This window comes from Melopsittacus undulatus, chromosome 2 (genome assembly GCF_012275295.1).
Source record: "Melopsittacus undulatus isolate bMelUnd1 chromosome 2, bMelUnd1.mat.Z, whole genome shotgun sequence".
Lineage (NCBI taxonomy): Eukaryota > Metazoa > Chordata > Aves > Psittaciformes > Psittaculidae > Melopsittacus > Melopsittacus undulatus.
The window spans coordinates 76,294,407-76,314,432 of record NC_047528.1 but is presented as its reverse complement, the minus strand read 5'-3'; the positions used below and the strand labels follow the sequence as shown (position 1 = coordinate 76,314,432).

The 20,026-nt window shown below is 40.6% G+C and overlaps 1 protein-coding gene across 2 annotated transcripts; it reads right to left on the bottom strand.

Moving 5' to 3' along the window:
• Positions 1 to 40: 40 nt before the first annotated feature.
• Positions 41 to 18,476, bottom strand: ZRSR2 (zinc finger CCCH-type, RNA binding motif and serine/arginine rich 2). 2 transcript variants are annotated; one of them, XM_031051042.2, is made up of 11 exons: positions 18,410 to 18,476; positions 16,504 to 16,583; positions 16,269 to 16,368; positions 15,865 to 15,973; positions 15,443 to 15,529; positions 12,921 to 12,959; positions 10,971 to 11,086; positions 8,486 to 8,699; positions 6,098 to 6,153; positions 5,817 to 5,926; positions 41 to 5,188 (listed from the first exon to the last, which is right to left on the bottom strand). In XM_031051042.2, the coding sequence occupies exons 1-11, from the start codon at positions 18,454 to 18,456 to the stop codon at positions 4,707 to 4,709; spliced, it is 1,440 nt and encodes a 479-aa protein (XP_030906902.1). In that variant the 5' UTR covers positions 18,457 to 18,476; the 3' UTR covers positions 41 to 4,706. The 2 variants fall into 2 exon arrangements, with proteins under 2 accessions (XP_030906902.1, XP_033930369.1); XM_034074478.1 differs by lacking the exon at positions 18,410 to 18,476 and adding an exon at positions 18,150 to 18,223.
• Between the last annotated feature and the right edge of the window lie 1,550 nt (positions 18,477 to 20,026).

Below are 20,026 nucleotides of genomic sequence, written 5' to 3'. Positions count from 1 at the left end.
AATTCGTTCTGGTATTTGCAAAGAAGAGGCTACTCAGTGCTAGCTTAGAAAAAGGGAAATTTTATTACAGTGCTTAACCTGTTCTTGAGCACTTTATTTAAAAAATGTGAGAGTATACTGTGTCCAAGATTAGTTATTTACATCTGTTTAAAGTGTACAGAAAGCAGTAAATTGGCAAGTTTCTGGAAGGCTTACCACATTAAACATGAAATTTATTAAAGTGGATGCGTAGTGCCATTTCATCTGCAAATTGAAACAAACCACATTGAGAAAGGGCTCTGGATAACGCAGACCGAATATTCAAATCCTTACATGGAATTACAAGCAAGTCACTGGGACAGCCACAGTCCTGGTCTTGACCAAAAGTCTTTCAGATCAATCTGTTCTCCAGCTTTCTGAAAGAACTGAACTGGTTGGTGTTATCAGAAGCATGGGGAAAACTTCCTAAGCCATGACACCATCTTAGTGCCTTTCTTTATCATGAAATGTTTGTTTATTAAATTTCATGTTTTACAGGGAATGAGTTGGGGATAGCTCAAGCATTAATTAGACTTTCTGGATTGTTTAGGCAAGGTGATTGTTGCTTTGAGTGTCTTCAGCTTCATTGAATCTTTGTCTTTAACTGGAAGCGCCCTTCCTTAAAATGTGCTGTTCCTTTGGGGTTAATGCCATGATGATGGTGGTGGCCCTATGTCTGCCTTCGGAAGGGTATCATGTGTCATGGGTTGTGCTTGTACAGCTAACTTTGTAACCTGCCTCATAGTTTACCCAAGTGTAACCTTGTCAGTGTTACATATATCTTTTTTTTAACCAGAGACAGATACTGATTTCAGCTGATTCATCACTGCTGAACAGAAGGATATGTGGAATAATAGGGGTTTCTTTTAATTACAACTTTGGAGTGAAAACAAAATCAGCTGCACTCTTTAGATGATGTAAAAGTAAATGAAAACTTTAAATTTTTAAGTAGCACAGACTTTAATGTTTTGTAAGAAGTGCTGACCTGGGACAAGAAGCAACAGCATCTTTAAGCAGGCTCTTGTGTTTCTTGTGAGGGAAAAAAAAAGGAATGTCACTAATGAACTTTAGGGCAATTTCTGATATGCCCAATGGAGTATTGCAAAGCTGAATCCAAGAAAGACATATTGTCATCAAAGGATGTAAAGCTGTGAAGTTACTTGGGTTGCATTCCAGGCTTCCTGCCCTACAAGCCAGGGAAGGGGACAGAACAGAAAGGCCCTTCCAGATGCTGGTGTCCCACTCTGTGAGCAATGGAAAGCCTTGCATCCATCTGCCACTCATCACCCCTCGGGTGGTTAAGCTGCTCTGGGCAGGCAGAACTTGGGGAAGGCTACTGCAGAGGGGAACAAGCCCTGCTCCCTGGTTCCTGAGCCCTGCTGGGCAACAATGTTGCCTGTGTCTATCATGCTGCCATTATTCCCCTTCTGCCACTGGGAAACATGCTCTTCCTCCCTGGTGATCTCCCTGCCAGGAAAGGCCCCCCTGCTGCCCTGACAACTTCTTCCCACACTCTGTCAGCACCTGCTTTGCTCATCACCCTAACCCATCTCTGCCAGCCTTTCAGTATTCACAACTGAAAAAGAGAATTTTGAAAGCCAGTGCTTTTAAGCAGCCACAGAAACGTAGAATTCTAGAATGGTTAAGGGGCCTTAAATATCATTCAGCTCCAACCCCCTGCCATGGACAGGGACACCTTCCACTAGACCAGGTTGCTCAAAGCCCTGTCCAGCCTTGCCTTGAACCCTGCCAGGGATGGGGCAGCCACAACTTCTCTGGGCAACCTTTGCCTGTGCTTCACCACTGTAGGCCTTCAAACCAAACAAAACCAAAACTTGGCCAATACGAATTCAGTTTCTAAGGTCTTTTCATGTGGAATAATGCAGAATAACAGGCAGTGAAAACAAGTTATTCCTTGCAAATTTAAATCCTTTCTGTGTTCTTCTTGGGTTTTTCCCCTTTGGAAAAAAATTAAGCTTAACATTTAAAAACTTCTAGTCTTTTTGTCTCTTCAGAATAAAGAGCTCACTCGGCTAATAAGAGAACACAAAACCATGCGTGTAACACTACAGATTATGAAGTAGGGAAACAATATTGAAATATATGGAAGTCAGAAAACTGGTTGAATCCCACATTTCATGCTAACAAATGCAAAATAAATGTCAGCTTTACAGCACTCAGTTTCTGTGTAATAAACAGACTGCATGTAGAAGAGAATGATAATCACAGCTACCAGTCCCACACTGCACAGGTACAGCCAGTGCATTTGGGTCCAGGACTCAAGAAAAAAAAGCTGAAGCTTCAGCCATTATAGTAGCAGAAATAAAGTATATTTAAATTTTTACATGCACCTCTGAGCAAGTCTTTTTTTTTTTCATTTATTATAAGAACTTATTTTTTTTTTAAAAATACAGCAGCTCAGCTTCCCAAATCCCATTACAAAACCATGGGGACACAGAGCCTAATTACCTGTGGAATTCTCACATGGGCATTAGCTGGCACCCAATTTCTAATCCTGCAGAAGCCTGCTTTGCTGGTCACGAGTTCCCACCACCCATTCCACTACTGCCCTTTGAGGTCAGCAATTGATTTCACTCGGATAATGCTCAGCTACAGCCTGTCACCTGACACAGGATGTACAGTGCACTACAGATGGCAGGAGTCAGTCTTAACCAGAAGGCTAGTGCAGCAGCAGCTGTGGGAAGCCAGCAGCACCATCCAAAGGGAGGTGTTACTGGCCTGCCAGTTCAATCCTGTTCCAGGGACCCAATTAGACAAGTGAGCATCCATGAAAAAATAGAAGACTTGGGGAAAATCCGCCTGTAAAGTTTAGTCACAAAAAAGTATAGCACAAGAAACCAGTGGTCACAAATTTCCCAAATGTAATTTAAAACTCAGTGCTGTCTATCCTTTGAAATATGCCTTTAAAACAAAGTTACTATTTCAAAAGTTATGCTATTAAGTTACAAGTCCTACATCTGTTAATAACTAAAACATTTCATCAAATTAACTAAGCTACAAATCTGCCTACAGTTATGACAATATATAGTGAAAGTCATTTCTGAACTGAACATCAATATATAGCACTTTTGTTGTATTACTCCATATTGGACAACAATTACACATGAAAGAAGGAAAATTTATAATCAGCATGCTAGGTGCAGTATGCATTTAGAAAAGCAAAAATATATATATTATACCCAGAAGCAATGTTCATTCACTCTGAATTATCCTCAGGGAAAAACGTTCTTGTGAGGAATGCTGTTGTAAAGTTTAGATATCCAGGTTTTCTGTGGGACTTTATTATTTTGTAGGAATTGTTAATGAATACCTATTGGGATCACTGCATTTCTGCTTTAGGCTTCCAACTTTAGTGGTTGGAACTGTACTCTAATAGCGGAAGCCCAAGTTCTTTGGAGAGGCTGAAGAGAAGGAAGTGCCTCTGCAGACCCTTCAGGGCACCTTCAGTGCCACAGCCTGCTCTCTCCAAGCACCTAAAGACACCTATGTACCCAAGTTAAATACCTTAAGTTAAATAGTGAAGTATAGTCCAGTTAACAGCACAAGTCTTCCATTTAAAAGGGAAGAAATATTTGTAAGGATTTATCTAATTGCAGGTACTTTGCTAATAAAGCTGTCACTTAAAAAAGGTTTTGTCCCAGTAACTTCATTTTTATGTACCCTACTCTCCACCTTGACAGTAGGAAAACTAGGCAGTAGGGTGCCTTAAACCATTTGTAAGATAAGCCTAAAAAGTCATGTCCTCCTCTCCCAAAACCCTGAAGTATTGTTTCACTTATAAACCCTTCAGTTTCTTTAACCACTCTGCCAGCATCCTGAGCCTTCAAAAGTACATATATGCATCTTTGGTTACCAGACGTGCACTTTTCTACCGCTCCTTCACAGGTCAGGCAGGTTGTTTTCAACTACAAATGGTATGCAACCAAGAGCTAGGACAGTATTCTCTAACCCCATGATTACAACTTCATGGTCTCCACTCATACTTGGGGATTAAGATACTGAATAAATTGATTGTTTTTCTGTGTACTTCCTACTTGGTTTTAGTCTACTGCAATCCCTACAGGCACTTAACTCAGCAGCTCCATCAGGGGAAAGAGAAAAATCCGACACAAGTGACCACAAAGCTCCTACTGGGAAAGTATTGTACAATCAAACAGCAGTGTCTTTTAAATCCCTTTTCTCCAACTCGTAACAGGATTATATATACTTTGTCTTGAAAGAGATTTCCCATGAACAGATGGAAAATATAAATGGCAGTCTTCTACAGAGGCTTCAGGTTTCAATACGCTGTGGTGTGAATTTACAGCACGCTGGCTGTTCTGTACTAACTCCTTACAGGGACAGGAAACATTTAACACACATGTAACACAGAAATAAGCATATACCAAATAAGCTTTACTTCTCTCTCTATGTGTACTCGGTATGCATCCAGGTGTTGCAACAGTTCAGGACAGAGTAGCTAGAGTACTTGACATTCACACCTTATATAGGACTTAAAACTTTTAATTTTCTGAAGCTTAGCACACAATGAATTAGGTTCCTTTATTAGGAAGAAACATTTAATGTGCAAGAACACTTTATTTGAAACTCAAATATCTGGTGCCCTATTGGAAAGATTGCTTTGTCAGCTCTAGGTTTGATCAATTAGCAATTTCTAAAAGTAATTCTCACTTTGTTTTGGGAGTTTCACTATTCTTTCCTCTGCTGCTTGATCTCTTTTTACCCCTGCTCCTGGATCGAGAGGAACTCCGGCTTCTGCTCCTGCTGCGTGTTCGACTATGACTTCTGCTGCGACTGTGGCCTCTCCTTTTTCTGCCCCGGCTGTGAGACCTCCTCCGTTCTCGGCTTCTTGACCTTCCTGATCGGCGCCTTCTCTTGTTTTTGCGGCGGTTCTTTTTTCTCTCAGATTCTCCATTTCTCCGGTAAGAATGATCTGGGCTGGGGCTGCCCCTTCTCCTTGAGCGGCTGTAATAGTCATCACGATGGCTTGTCCTTTTTCTCCTTTCAGAGTTTTTAGACAACTGATTAGTCCGTTCAGGAGAAATACGTATGTCTCTATTGGCCTCCCAAAACTCATTGTTTGGATTTTTGAATACATGAAGAAAATTGCAGTGTTTCCCTCTTGGACACTTCTGCCTTTCAAATAAGCCTGCAACAGATTAGGGTTTGCTTTTTTTATGAACCAGACCTGTTAAATCCCTGTCTTCATTATGTGCCTGCTGGAAAGAAACTTAATAAACTGCATTTTACATCTTCAAACAGAAAAACATGCATCTGACCTCCCATCAATTTAATTCACACAAGATTAATTTTCAATATGTACTTTCCTTGGAATTAACTTTCTAACAGCTATGAAGGTTTTAGCATAAAACAATTTTCATAAATACTTTTACTACCTTAATCTAAGAGTGTAAACATAGGTAAGTCGAATGTGATAGCTACTGCTAAGAACTGATGATTCAGAAACGGCTGTTGCTTTTTAAAAAGATAAATTGGTACTTCCTGTAGTTTTACTCTAAAATTATTATTTCCAAAGCATAGATCCAAACCTTCTTTTCCAGTCCAGGGCAAATCCACTAGAACAACTCAGACACACATGTGACATGGCAGAATTGTTCCCTTTCCTTCCTAGATCTGCATTCAAACAAATCAGCATGTTTGTCTTCCAAACAGAAATGAACTACATTAGGCAGATCTGAAAGCCACAGGCTAATTCCCTCTTTTTCACTTCCAGAAGTACACTTTGAGTAACACACATTCTCAAATTTGTGACTCACCACATATAGCAGTTTTCCACCTTGTCACAGGACAAAATTCACAATGAAGCTGTCGGCCTGCATACCATCGTCCACTGAAGAGAGCAAGAGCTGCCTGACAGTCCTTCTCCCTTTGATAAGTAAAAATGACAAATCACATTATCATCCTACAATCACTTCAGATATTATTTACCAATTTTAGGCTCCTATTACAATATGAGAATGAATCAATTGGATTATACAGTGATTTTACTGAACTTTGGAGTTTAGTTGTAAAACTTTATAAGACTGTGAGTACTTACGACTGATACTGGACATATACATTTCCTCGAAGGTGAGGTTCATAGTTGCAACTGACCTAAGAGGATGGAAACAAAGTTGGTACAACTCAAGGTTTATGCTCTATAACAGCTCACACATGCTAAGATCCTGCTATTCCAATTTATCACAGCTCAGCAACGTGAACTTATAAGTGATTCTTCTGAAAACCTAGTTTTAGCCAAAAAACCAAAAAATCCCACACAAAACACCTCACAAAACAAACAAAAAAACCCACCCTTCTGTCTTATGTGTAATGGTTTCCAGCATTATGCTTTTATTAACTCTGGGACCTCTGCTTCACTTAGTCTGCAAGACAGCCTGTACTAACTGTCTTGCACTTGTCTGGACCACCTCTACTATGCAACAGCCAAATCCTGCTCTGAAAATGATCAGTAGTATCCCCATGTGGAAATGTGGGATTCATTACAGTAAGAGAATCTTTAGAGCCATTTACCTTCACAGCATCCTCATGAGATGACTTAGAAAAGATGAAGCTTTCATCACTGAACAGTTCTGAAACACCCTTTTTCATAATGATTTAGAATTCAAAGTATATCTAAAGGTCTCAAAAATACATTATTCAACTTCCAAAAAGCTTGTTGCTAGTTACAAAAGATTCTGAGGTGGGATGGTACAAAGTGGGCAAGAACCCAGTTCTCCAGGGCAGAACAGTGCACCCAGTTTCTTTTGTCCCAAGGCCTCTTCTGATATCAGCACCTAATGAGGCAAGTGGCTCCTTTCATCACTGAACCCCAACCAGCCCTCAGAGAACACCTCTCTGTGCACTGGATTAGGCAAGGGCTTCAGACACAACCACAAGCAGTTGACTAATCGAATAGTACAGAACAAGCAGTCAAACTCTGAGATAAACAATGTCAAAACAAAACCAATAACGGTTTTGCCATAGACATTTTTAGGTGGGAAAAGAAGTGTGCTTTGTCAGATCTGCCAGATTCTGAAATAGCTTCCCAGAAAGAACAGCAAGAATAAAACCTTAAGCCACATTGGAAACGGAAGTCACCTGTAAGAGAAGGGTGTGCATAATCTGATTACAAATGGTAGTAGAGACTCAGCTCACAGTTAAAACCTCTGCAGCAAACATGCAATTTCTGAGTATCTCTAATAAATGAAAACACTGAGAATCATATTATAGCTGCACAATTGCTTCAGAAGCTGAGAAATGCCATGCTAAAAGCTCTTACCCCATTATTAGTCACAGGGACCCAAGAAGGTGCAACTTTGCACAGGTGCATATAACAACGATACAAAGTCAAGGATCTGAGTTCGATGGCGAGACAGCATTTCCACCCACACTCCATCGGGAATCTATATCCCATCTTCTAGGTTGGAGCATAGCCTGCTAATATTCCATGAGTCAAAATGTGGAGAGAATGCTCCTCCAAACCAGTGAAGGTTTTTTACCTACAAAGCTTATTATACAGCTATTGAAAATTCACTTTTTCTACTTTCCTCTTTTCCTGAAATGCTAATGCAATCTCAGTTCTGAGGCAGCTGTCAGTAGATGGAAACAAAAGGAGAAAAGGCACTGCCTGCCTCCTGGTGACTGCAGGAAAACACTCAGGGATGGCAAGCAGGAAAGGATGCTGCATTAGACTTCACTGCCAGGAGATTTCACTATCCAAGCTGCGTATTTTGAGGCAACATGGGACTGTAAACACACATCATTCATCTCTGGGGTCTCCATATACAGGTCCCTCTTTTTACCCCCATGAGAAATCATAATATAAATGGGGAAAATTCAGTATAGAACATTCAGCAAACCAAGCACACAAACTAAGAATAGATGACAAATCTCAACACCATTTACATAACTTACCTTTTTATAATTCCTCCTACGAAAATATCTACTACTGTTGCAATTCATTGTAATTTGATTTTATTTTATCCAACAAGCTCTAAAATTACATTGTTTGGGTTTATAGTCCAAATACATTTTATATTCCCACTATTTCATTCCTTAGGCACAAATACAATAGCTCAGACATATTGTCTAACAGTCTTAGTGGATCCTCTGGGGTTTATCAAGCGCTATGTAAAGCAGGGACTGTGAGGTAAGTGGACTGTTGAGCAGTATGAGTAACTTGCAATATAAAAGCACAAGCTTTTATAACAGTCAAGGGAACAGGAGAGGAGACTTACCCGGAGTAAGACAATGCTCTATAACAGCATTGACAAGTTTACAAGTGACATGAGAGATGTACAGTTTGCTGTAAGGAAACTATATAGTTCTCCTGTGTACATGGGATTTAGCTAAGGCATGCTAGATACAATTCCCGTTAAGGCTAGTAAAACACAACTTAGGTGGTATATGTTAGATATTTAACAAGCTGTTACATTCAGATGCATACCTTAAATTGCACAACCTTCCCGACATTCTGAAACTCGGGGAGCACATCCTCGTAGAACTCCAGGAACTGCTGGTAGGTCTCCTCATCACTATACTCAAGGCTTGCATCTGTGTCATAGTCATCTCTCCGGCACTGCTCCATGCCAAAAGTAATGAACATCCCTCGAACAAGTAGTGTCTTACTAGATGTTGGATAGTTATGCTTGCGAGAACACCTGAACATTTGTAGTGAAGAAAGGAAGTGAAAAGATCATCACTGTGAGCCAAAGATGCACCTATTGAAACTTCAAACGCTTCCCATTTCAAGTTACACATATTACAACAGAAAATCAGTTAGTGAAAGATTAACATACTTCAATTATTAAAACAATTATTTCAGAATTGAGTTTACATATAACCTTAGTGCTTTCTACCATGCATAAATACGTTCTTGCTTTAAAAAGCACATTTGCAAAAGCTATAGGTAGTAGTAACACAGTAAGTGCTGAAGTTCGTTTAGGCTACTTCTGAAGGGTTTTATAGAAAGACTACTGACAACCTTTTACGACATTTTAAAGCAAGTCCTTGCTCTTTATTTTGCAAGTGGAACAACTTTTACTGAAGTTTTTATCATACCGGGGTGGGGAGAAGAATTGAGGGAAGGAAGGCACATTTAGACCTGAAATTGGATGAGTAAAAGACTTGTGTTTTTCCACTTCTAAAAAACAAAACAAAACAAAACAAAGTATTCTTCTAAGTAAATCTTACCTTAAACTGCATCTTCTTGGCAGCCATAAAAGTATTAGACCTCCCTCATAATCCATCATGTTCAGGCTGCCTCCCTCACATGCTAAAACACAGTTCTGCTCTACAAACCTTTAGCTTTAGTACGAACACAGATGTTAGCCATTGTGTTTATTTCACTGTGCTTTATGATCTCCATTTCAAACACTCTCCTGAGCAACTGGGTCATGCACTCTCCAACACATTTCTCCTTTTCAAGACATGATCAGAAAAAGTCAGACTAGTCTAACTCTTTATATAGCACTTGCAAAGCACAGACAAATTGGAGGAGGTCAGGTCTCAAAATGGGCAATTGCAAACTAGATTTCAGATTAGAAGTTTCTTTCTGCATCCAATTAGTCAGAAATTGACTCTCTGGTTGACATTTCTGACTTCAAAAAACTACTGACAAAAACAAAACTCCAAACCCAAAATTAAAACTAGAGACAATTAATTTGTTCTATTTGAACAGAATCATAGAATAGAAGCTCATAGAGTAATAGCAGCTCAAAATATTATACCCAACCAATACTGTCTGTACACAAAATGAATACAGCATTTGACAGAACACAGTCAGCCTTGAGGAAGATGAATTACCCAAAATCCAGTATTACTACAAAATATTAGGGTTTGAATTACTGGGGAAATTCATAATGGTGAACTCAGCCAGTTTTTACCTTCTTCAAGACATAGTGAGCTTTGACAAGATTCAGCAATTATTTTATTGACAATACTGGCTCTCAATTTTTCACCACTGAGGTCCATTTCAGCTTCCAACACATTCTTCTAGTCCTTATCCTAGCTGTACCTTGGTCCTTCAACTTACCATTAACACCAGAGGTTAAAATGACCACAATATGGAAGAAGCAGGTATGTCAGGAGGAGGAGGAAGGAAGATGAAGGAGAGGTAGCTGATGTCAATAACAACAGGTGAGACAAGAAAGGTGGAGTATGGTATTTCTCAGTATTTACCAAGGCTGTTCACAGTTCAAAGCAAAACTGATTTTTATGCAACCAATCATTAATCCAAGGAGGTTACCTCCATTAAATATCACTGAAACACAAGTACTATAAAGAATACAAAGAACTAAATATCTGAAAAGCAAAAATGCTGCCTGCAGTGAAATAGCTGGCCAAAGTTTTATTTAGGAATTCTGACATATATTTCAGAATAAAGATGTATAAGAACATGGAGCTATTGTAGCAAGTGCAGAGGAGGGTTGCAAGGATTACTTCTAGGATAGAGAGGGCTATAATAGCTGGATAGCGGTACAAATTAGTAAAATAGCCTTATTAGTTCATGCTGACAAATCATATAGTAAGTATCAGAGTCTTTCTCTGCTGAGTTATAGTTCCTCCGTAATACAAAAAAAAATCAGGGATTTTTAGCTAGATGACATACCAAGCCTGTACTAATAACAGAAATCAAACATATTCTGTTTGAATATATCTGTGCATGCATCAGAGCAAAGGAAAAGTCAGTCTGACCAATGTGACCAGAATGTAACATCAGTAATTTGCCATAACAATAAACAGTTCAATTCCAGCTAGGGAATACTTTTGCTTTCAGTGTCTGGTTCCGTCATGAATAACATAACCACATCCAAATGAATTAAAAGTAATTTGCATAGCAATTTTTCTTCAGTTTGCATATGACCTAATGAAGTTGCTTCCCTTTCATCTCTCCAAAACACTCCTTTGCTGGTAAATATTCAATTAATTACCTGTCTCCAAATCGGCAGGAACCTGTTTTAATGTAGAATGGGCAATTTGCTCTATCCTTCTCTGTTCCTATATTCTCTGGGGGTTCTGGGTTATGCCATGTCACACCATTCTCCAGCTGTGGGAAAAAAACCCCAAACATTAAAATACACAGAAGTTTAAAAAGAATAAAGAAATGCAATGTCAAAATAAAACCACTATCACCAATTAAATTCATATGCAATTATGAGCACTGTGTTACTACAAGGCAACCTGAACCTACTTTAAGCACTATGTTACAAAACTGCCCAGTGGCTTGGGTCTCTGGTGATGGGCACCTCTTTTCTTGATACTTCCTCAGTTTTAAGAAAAAGTCTTTATTTTTTTTTAAACAACAACAAAAACTAATCATTAAACTGGATGCTTTCTTCTGTTAAATGAAAAGCTTCTTAATATTTTATAACAAAAAAGAGTTGCAATGTATTTGCTCCTCAAGCAGCAATTTGATTTGTTTTCCACAAGAACTACAAATATTGGACAGGTTCTTTCCATTCAGCTAAGCCAGTTACCTACTTCAGTCCAGGACCTGCTGAGCAGCCCTTTATACACCTGGCAGATAGAAAGCTAGGACTATTTACTCATTTGTCTCTGCAACAGCTCAGAGCTCAGTAAGGTTACCATCATTATTATTTTTATGCAGCTAGAAAAGGCTAAAATAATAGTAACATGCCAAAGGCCAGAATTAAAAAAAAAAAAAAAAACAACAAAATAAATTCACAGTTGGCACTGGAAGTAAAAGCCTCCATACTATAATCTCAGGCCATTAAAATTTCTGTAACTCAAAATGGGATTACCAAATTGCAAGCCGTGACTGACCACAAAAAAGCACATTTTAAAAAGGGAATTTTCATTTTGTTAACCAAAAGATTTGTACAGCTGACTCACCTAAGTTCTCACTTTAAATCAACTGAAAACTGTTTACTTACAAGCAGCATTTGACCCCGCTACTAGTTCTATTAATGACTCTCAGACACAATTTTCTTGCAACTTAACAGCACCATTGCTTCGACAGCACATAACTGATCCCTGCACTGATACTATAATGAAGTGTCTAACATAGCACATTTCTGCCTATTCCTTTGCAGAAATGGCTGTTAATACATCTTGAGCTCTGGGCACATAGCTCAGAGCATTTTTCCACACATATTATGAAACAGTTATATTCCCTACCTATAGAACAGTTTAAACATAATTTGGAACTGAATTCAACTCCAGTGTAGCTATGGCAATCAACATTCAGTGGGTTAACTAGATTAAAACTTAATTTTCAGATTCATGCACTGGTTAAGCAGAGCAAGAATCTTCATGAGCTTAACACAGAACAGGAATACAAAGCCAAATTATTCTGTAAGGCAGTGGGAAGACTGAATTGATCCTCCCTAAGATTCAAATGAAAACCACACACTGCCAGCTTGAGATCCATGCTTTTCCAGGCACCGGAGTAGTCAGCTTCTCCCTCCCCCACCTTTCTTTTTTCCCATTACAGATCCCTGCCCTCCTCTACTACAGAATCCTTTTATTTAGAGCCTGCCATCTGCTTAAAAAGACAAGTTTGTCTTGCCACCCAGAAGGACTGACAGATTTCTTGAGAATTCTAATTCACATATAAACCATCACACACAGTGTTTTGCTTTTTTTTTTTAAACAGCACATAGCAGTATTTCCAGATTTATTTTGATTCAGATCTCCTGAAGAGGAATGAACACAACTGCACTGCCACCAACCAGCCAGAAATATGCTTAATTATGTTCCACCCAGTAAATAATTGTTTACAGCTCATGCAAGCCACTACATATTAAATTTATTCAGGCCATTAGGTCCTTGAGAGCAGATGCTAGCACATGTTAGAAGGGAAACACTAGATGGCAATTAAATTACTTTTCAGTTCTTTTTGAGAAAGTCTCTGAGCATACCTGGCTTTCAGCTTGATCCAGCATCCTCTGCACAGCTGCCTATAAATGGTGCAAACACAGGAGTAGTGAAAACCCTGAAGACACACAAAACATCTGGTTTCTTTAGTTAAGAACCTCATTTACAATACTCAATGATTATACATAATAAAAGTTTGATGGGGTTTGCTTTAAAAATGGAAGGTTTACTTTTGTTCTGTAGCAATTCAAGTACTACAAAGCTGTTAAAGGATACATCAGACAACATCTTCGTGTAGATGATTTTCTAATCTAAATGCTAGACAAATTTAAAAGTTTAATTTTCTTTTTTAAAACTATAATTGAGCTACTGAATATTTAAATATATCTCCCGCTCTAATACTCAGTCTGGTTACAGACAGGTTCATTATCATTTAGCTGCCCTAAGCTTTTCAACTTGGAACATTCTGTGTAACACACAGAAAAACACATTGCTTAGTGAGCTCCTTTTAAAGCAAAACACGTAACTGTTAAGAAACTTTAATATCGCAAGTTCACTGTATCTAGCCTTCCAAATACCAGAAAATAATGAGGTTATTTTTCCTCTTTCCTCTTCTAAGTTGGCTGAGCAAAACAATAGTCACTCCCCAAAACTAGCTGGAAATTTGTTCTAACAAATTATGCTAGGATGTTCCAAGAAAAAAAGAAAAATGACATTTAAACATAACTAAGACCAAAAAAACTTTGTTCTCATTTGGAAGAGAATTAATTACATTAAAAAAGAGCAAATTTCTTTTTTTTAAAAAAAAACAAACAATCCAACATGAGGATCCAGACAGCATGTTAAACTAATTATCAAATATGTCAGATACTGTTCACCTTAAAACAAATCAAATATCATAAAAAAAACCAAACAAAAAATCTACACCAAAAACTAAAATAAAAATAAAGAAATAAAAAATCAAAACACAAACCAAAACCCCACCAAATCAGAAAATCTATTTTTCTGGGAATTTTATTTTATTTTTCAAATCACTAAGTCAGAATTTGAATAAACTGCTGTTTAAAGAGACAGGCAAAATCAACTGATCAACTTTCTGCTGCTGAAATGAGTGGCTCCACTCACAGCTGGGTACGGTGTCCCTCTGGGTGATTGTCAATGCCCTCTATGAGCCAATTCAAATTCAAATAGTAACCCAGAAAAAAAAAAAAAACCACAACAATCAACCAAACCCCAAAACTCTCCCAGCCAACAAAAACGCAAACCAAACAAACCAGCCAACAACCAAATCAAAAAGAAAGCAGCTTCATCTAGTTCAGGGAACCAAATTAGCTCACTGCGGGCTTGGGCAAAGCTAGACACAAGGAGACAGAAGGAATAAAATCCATCTGTTACCACTGAAGCAGCTGAACCTGCTGGTTCAACTCTCTTGACATTATATGTAAACCTTAAATAAAGGACACAACCATTATTTTCTCTCTCTATTCTACAAAGAGAGAAATAGGACACTTCACACAAGAGGAAGTAAGACAAGAAATACAACTGCTATTCTTTTTCACTGCTCATGCAAGTGTTGTGTAAGTAATGACAACTACTGCATGCAGGAGCCAGTCCTGTTCACTCATGTCTCTTCTCCTGCTGTGGTTATGAGACACAGGAGCAAGACACCTCCCAGTGAAACAACAGGAATCTTTTGTGATTGTTGAGAAGCTAACATGACTGATCCTAGAAAGCTGCAATCACCCTTTCCTGGTGACAGGCCAATCTTCACACTGGAATTCTCTACAGGACATCTTACATGCAGGCCATTCAACTTCTAAAACTTAAGAAAAATGTACTGTTAACAGAAAAGTTATCATTGCCTTTTATCTTCAGTACCATTTTTTACTCCACCCAAAGGGCTCTGAAAAGAGATATGTTCTGTTGGATGAGTCAGGTAAAGAAGAGCTGTACCTTTTAAGACTGTGTTAAGGAACAGCAGCAATGTTCTCACAGGGCATTTTCTTCAACACTGGCTGTATTCAACTGGGACATTTTAAGGAAGAAGTTCTTTGCTGTGAGGGTGGTGAGGCACTGGAAAATGTTGCTCATAGAAATTGTGGCTGCCCCTTCCCTGGAAGTGTTCAAGACCAAGGCTGGATAGTGCTTTGAACAACCTGGTCTAGTGGAAGGTGTCCCTGCCCATGGCAGGAGGTTGGAACTGGATGAGCTTTAATGTCCCTTCCAATCCAAACCATTCTGTGATTCTATTAAGTAAGGATTATCTTCAATGCATGACGCAAAAAGTGTACATCAGAACCTGAATTCACAGTGTGCTTTTGTATTTAACAGATACAGTAATTGCATACTATGAAAACCTAGCTGCTTCTAGGTATATAAATTCACTGTATCCTCTTTAACAGTGAATAACAGTTTCAGGAATACAGACAGAACCAAGAGAAAAAGTATTCTAAGTCAATTATACAATGGCTAATTAGAATTAAATCCCTCTTCAATATGCAGACTGCTGTATCTGATAATGTAAGAAGATAGGCAACACGTTTATCCTTCCACTCCCAGGAATCACCTCTCTCTCTTTCTTCTCCTGCTGCTTTTGCTGTGCCGCTTCTTTCTCCTTTCTTTGCTGCTCTTCCCACTCTTCTTTTATCTTCCTCTTTATGATTAAAAAAATAAAAAAAAATATTTAAGGTAACTACTGCGTTATAATCAGTCAAATTCAAAACAATCATGTTGTAATACAACTCCCTGACCATTAAGTTTTCATCAAGTCATAAGCAACTAAATGTCTAGAGAAAAAAAGAAAAAAATTTTAAAGAGCATTTTTTTTTCCTGTTTTAATTTTGCTCTTCTGGAGTGGAAGAAAGAAGAGTTTATTCTTTCAAACATATCGACATCAAGAAAATTGAGTCCACTACAGAACAGTAAAAGATATTTCACAAAATCTACCTTGCTGCCAGACACAACTGTAATAATCTGTTTATACATCACCTCTTCCTCTTCTTGACGTTTTCTTGCAGCCTCTTCTTTTTCTTTCTTAAGCTTGAACTCTTCTTGGGCCTTTTCTTCTCTCAGCAACCACTGTTCATGTAGCTTTTGTCTACCCAAAGAAACCAGATACCACTTAGAAAAAATTTAATGACTACCCACAACTGATGGAATTCTCATGTACACAGCTCGAATGTATTAGTTCAGGAATAACTACAGGTCATCCAATCTTCATTAAAAGAGAAAACTCCATAGGAACCATTCAGGCTTTAGAGAAAAAACTGTATTGCCCAAAACAGACAAAATGGATTCAGTTTTACAAACTATATTGAACCTTTTCAAAGTATCAAAGTGTAATTAACTACAAATGCATCTACTGCATATATGGCATTTTCTAGATTTTTCACCTTTCTGCCTCAAGTTTCTTTTCTTCTTCTTCTTCTTCTTCCTCTTCTTCCACTTCCTCCTCTTCTTCCTCTGATACCGATTCATCTTTTTCTGTAGTTTCTGAGAAAATCCACAAAACAATGCATCTAAATAACTGTATGCTGTACTCAGCAAAGATACACAAAATTATATCCTTTAAAAAACACGAAAAAATCACAAGCTACTCGTTCTACTGTGAATACAAACCACACTTACCAGAGTCTCTTAGTTTGGCAAGTGCCTGTCTCTTTTTTTTTCGTTTTTCTTTCTTTAGAATAGCTCTGTATTTTTGATGGCTGAGGATAAAAGAATATTAATTATATTAAAACAGCAAAGCAAGGGGGGTTTACTTCATACATGCACTCAATTTACATCAGCAGTCCAAAATCCCACAAACCACAAAATTAACAGCTATTCATGTGAAACAGTAACTCTACAGGGACATCTGACATGATAACGAGTCTGTAGCCCTGCTGTAAGAGCTGCATTCAGACAGCAGCAGCAATCACATTTGGACACAACACAGAGGGTCTCAACCTTCCTGAGCTGTGCAGTATTGACATTATTGCCAAATCCATGAAATCTCCCTTGGTTCCTGAAATTTGGATACTAGGTAAGATCAGGGAGAAAAATTTGCAGCTCTCCTACAATTTTGGCACACCTTTCATTCCATTCTAGTCTTCCTTTCTTCCACAGGGTATGAAATTTTAAGTCCCTTCTCATCTCCTTTGATATTCTCTACAGGCAGCAGCCTTAATATACACATAAGAAAAGCACACTTCACCACCACTGCAGACAATGCTCACGTCTACTCTTCTGCTACTGAAGCTTGGCCAGATTCATCCTTCCTTGTCTGAAAGCTCAGCAAGGCTGCCTAGAAACAACACCATGCTTTTGTTATGGTCTTAAAACCCTTAAGTATCTGAAAGCCTTTTCACATCAACCCCTTTTCTGTCATATTTCATTCTAACTTTCTTCTTTTTAGCCACTTCAAAATGGAAAAATAGGAGGGAAGGATGATCTTCAGCTCTTGTCGTTCTACCATGCCAAATATTCAAATAGGAGATCAAAATCTTCAGGTTTTGAAGTATGTAATTTTAAGATTCCATAGGTGTAAATCAGACAGCCGGAACCTCACCTGCATCTCTAACCCTTCTGTTCAGGCTTACTCACAACCTCACCATCTGCATGCCGTCCTGGTGGTTATTCCGGCAACAGAGCACTTGCCCTTAAGGAGCAATGCCTGACCACATGAAATGCCCACATCTGAGCCTCCTGCATTTGATCAGCCAAGCAAGCCTAGTGACTCCTCTTGTAATGCCACCTGCTTGAAGCAAATCTCATTCACTCAGCAGGTGCCTCAGGCCAACAAGTGAGGATACCTCCTTCCCAGTCCCCAGACTTCCTTAGCTGCTCGTGAAGCCTGAGGAACAGAGCCAGCAACTTTCCTCACTCCCAGCCTATAGCAACACATGAGGAGGTGGGCAAACAGCCTAAGCCCAAGAAGCAACGACTTGGCTCGCTTCCCCCTCCAGCCGCACAGCACTGGCGACGAAGGCCACTCCAGCAAGCGCGGAGCGTAGGCGCTTGAGAAGACAGGGAGTGGGGATCCCACCACCGCGGAGGGCGCTGGATTTGCCGGCTGTTTCCCCGCGCCGCGGCCTTCGCCGAGCCTCCCACCGCCCCATGGCCGCCTCTTCCCCTGGGCATGGAGCGCTGACCTCCACCCCGGCTCCCCTCTTGACAGGGCCTACCGTCCCGCGACACTGTGCCTACCCCCATCCCCATCCCCCTTAGGGCTCCTCCTCCGGAAGCCCCCCAGAGCCCCGCTGACCATCCCGAGCGCCAGGCCGCGCTCCAACCTCCGCCCCTCACGGGCACTGATTGCACACATCCCGCTCATCTCCCGTGCCCGGCAGCGGTCGGTCAGCCATGGCCGCTGCCACACGTAAGCTGCGCCACTCCCAGGCCCGTCCGCGAGGCGGCCTCAGACGCGGCAGCCGTACGGCCGGGGTGGTGTCGGCCAGGGCTGGGCCACGACCTCCTCGGGGATCCCCAGGCCCTTCCCCTGTCCTCTAGAGGCGGCAGGGAGGCCCAGTACCGGTACCAGCCTCGGCCTCACCTCAGCTTCCCCAGAGGGGACTCGGGCAGCAACATGGGCGCCGCCATCTTGCGTTACCAGGGGGATATCACGTGATCCCTCGGCGGAAGGGCGCAAAATCGCTTCCGGCAGCTCGAATGGGGAGCGGTGGCGGCGGCAGGTTCGGTTGGGAGGTGCGAGTACGCATGCGCACTCTGCTGCCGGCGGGGGTGGGGCCGTTCGGAGTCCCCTCGCTGGGGGCAGTGGGGTGTGAGGGCGAGGTCCGGACACTGGGAGCGGGCAGTGGAGGGACTGGGCAAGGGTACCTGCTGTCCTTCGGCGGTTGTGGCCGGGTCGCTGAGGAAGGTGCTGGGAGGCACAGGGGCTGATAGCCCGCAGCAGTGGTTTTCCAGCCCCCTTTAGTCATGTGAAGCTGCAGCTCCAGTGAATGTAGGGGGAAGAGGACAAGGTTTGGGTGATGGGCGGCTACAGCTGTTCTTAGCGTGTTTATGCTTTATCAAAGTTACCTCTGTAAAATCTGGAAAACGAGTCCAGAGCTGTTGATGGAATCATAATAAAATAGAACTGGTTGCAAGGGACCTTAAAGATCATCGCATTCCAACCCCCCTGTCATGGGCAGGGGCACCTTCCACTAGACCTTGTTGCTCAAAGCCACATCCAACCTGGCCTTGAACACTGCCAGTGAAGAGGCAGCCACAGCTTCTCTGGGTAACCTGTGCCAGGGTCTCATCAGTCACATAGTGAAGGATTTATCCTAATGTCTAATGTAAATCTACTGTCAGGTTAAAGCCATTCACCTTTGTCCTGTCATTACGTGCCCTTGTAAAAAGTCCCTCCAGATTTCTTGTAGGCCCCTTTCAGTACTGGAAGGCTACTCCAAGGTATGCGCTGAGCCTTTTCTTCTCCAGGCTGAACAGCTCTCTCAGCTTGTCTATAGGGGAGGAGCTCCAGCCCTCTGATCGTCTTCTTGGTCTCCTCTGGACTCACTCCAGCAGGTTCTTGTAATTCACATCCCTCGCTCTTGTATTCACATCTGAAAAGATGAGATAAAGTTGTTCCTCCAGCCAAGAACTTCTAGGATTCAGCAAACATGTGGAAAATAGCATTTTAAATTCCAGTTTACTAAACTGTCTTTAAAGACCAGAATTAATTTAGTCCACTGAATCTTTCATAGTGGTTATCTTCCCAGCCTTATTGAGTAAAGCGCAGCAGCTGCCCTGTGGCTTTTCCAGCATGTTGCAGCCTGTGCTACATCGATATTCCCCAGCTGAAGTGACTAGCTGCAGACAGCTTGTCCTCTCTTACGTTGTGTTGGTTATCTCATATGTTTGGAAACATGAGGTGTGCAATACTTGCCAAAAGGCGAGCTTCTAGTTTGTCTCTTGGCTGCTATGAACATGGGTGATGGATAGCTGTCCTGGCCTACAGCCTGTGAAACTGCTGAAGGGAGTCACAGCTCCAGTATAGCAGGGGAACATCAGGCTGGTATATTGATGAATTTACCTGATGCTGCTGATATATTCCTATAATTGTCTCTGAGGCATACTACCTGTCTTAATTATAAATGTATTTCATGGCAGAAAATGAATTACAATGCACATACAGTCATGGATATGATGGGTCGAAATATGCAAGTTG

What these genes read in the sequence shown, in the direction of transcription:
- ZRSR2 (XM_031051042.2), bottom strand. Translation starts at nt 18,456, where the DNA reads ATGGCGGCGCCCATGTTGCTGCCCGAGTCCCCTCTGGGGAAGCTGAG. An exon ending in AAGAAACTTGAGGCAGAAAG is followed by an intron (nt 15,974 to 16,268) that starts GTGAAAAATCTA and finishes TTCTTTGGGTAG; the next exon opens with ACAAAAGCTACATGAACAGT. An exon ending in GTATATGTCCAGTATCAGTC is followed by an intron (nt 5,927 to 6,097) that starts GTAAGTACTCAC and finishes TACTTATCAAAG; the next exon opens with GGAGAAGGACTGTCAGGCAG.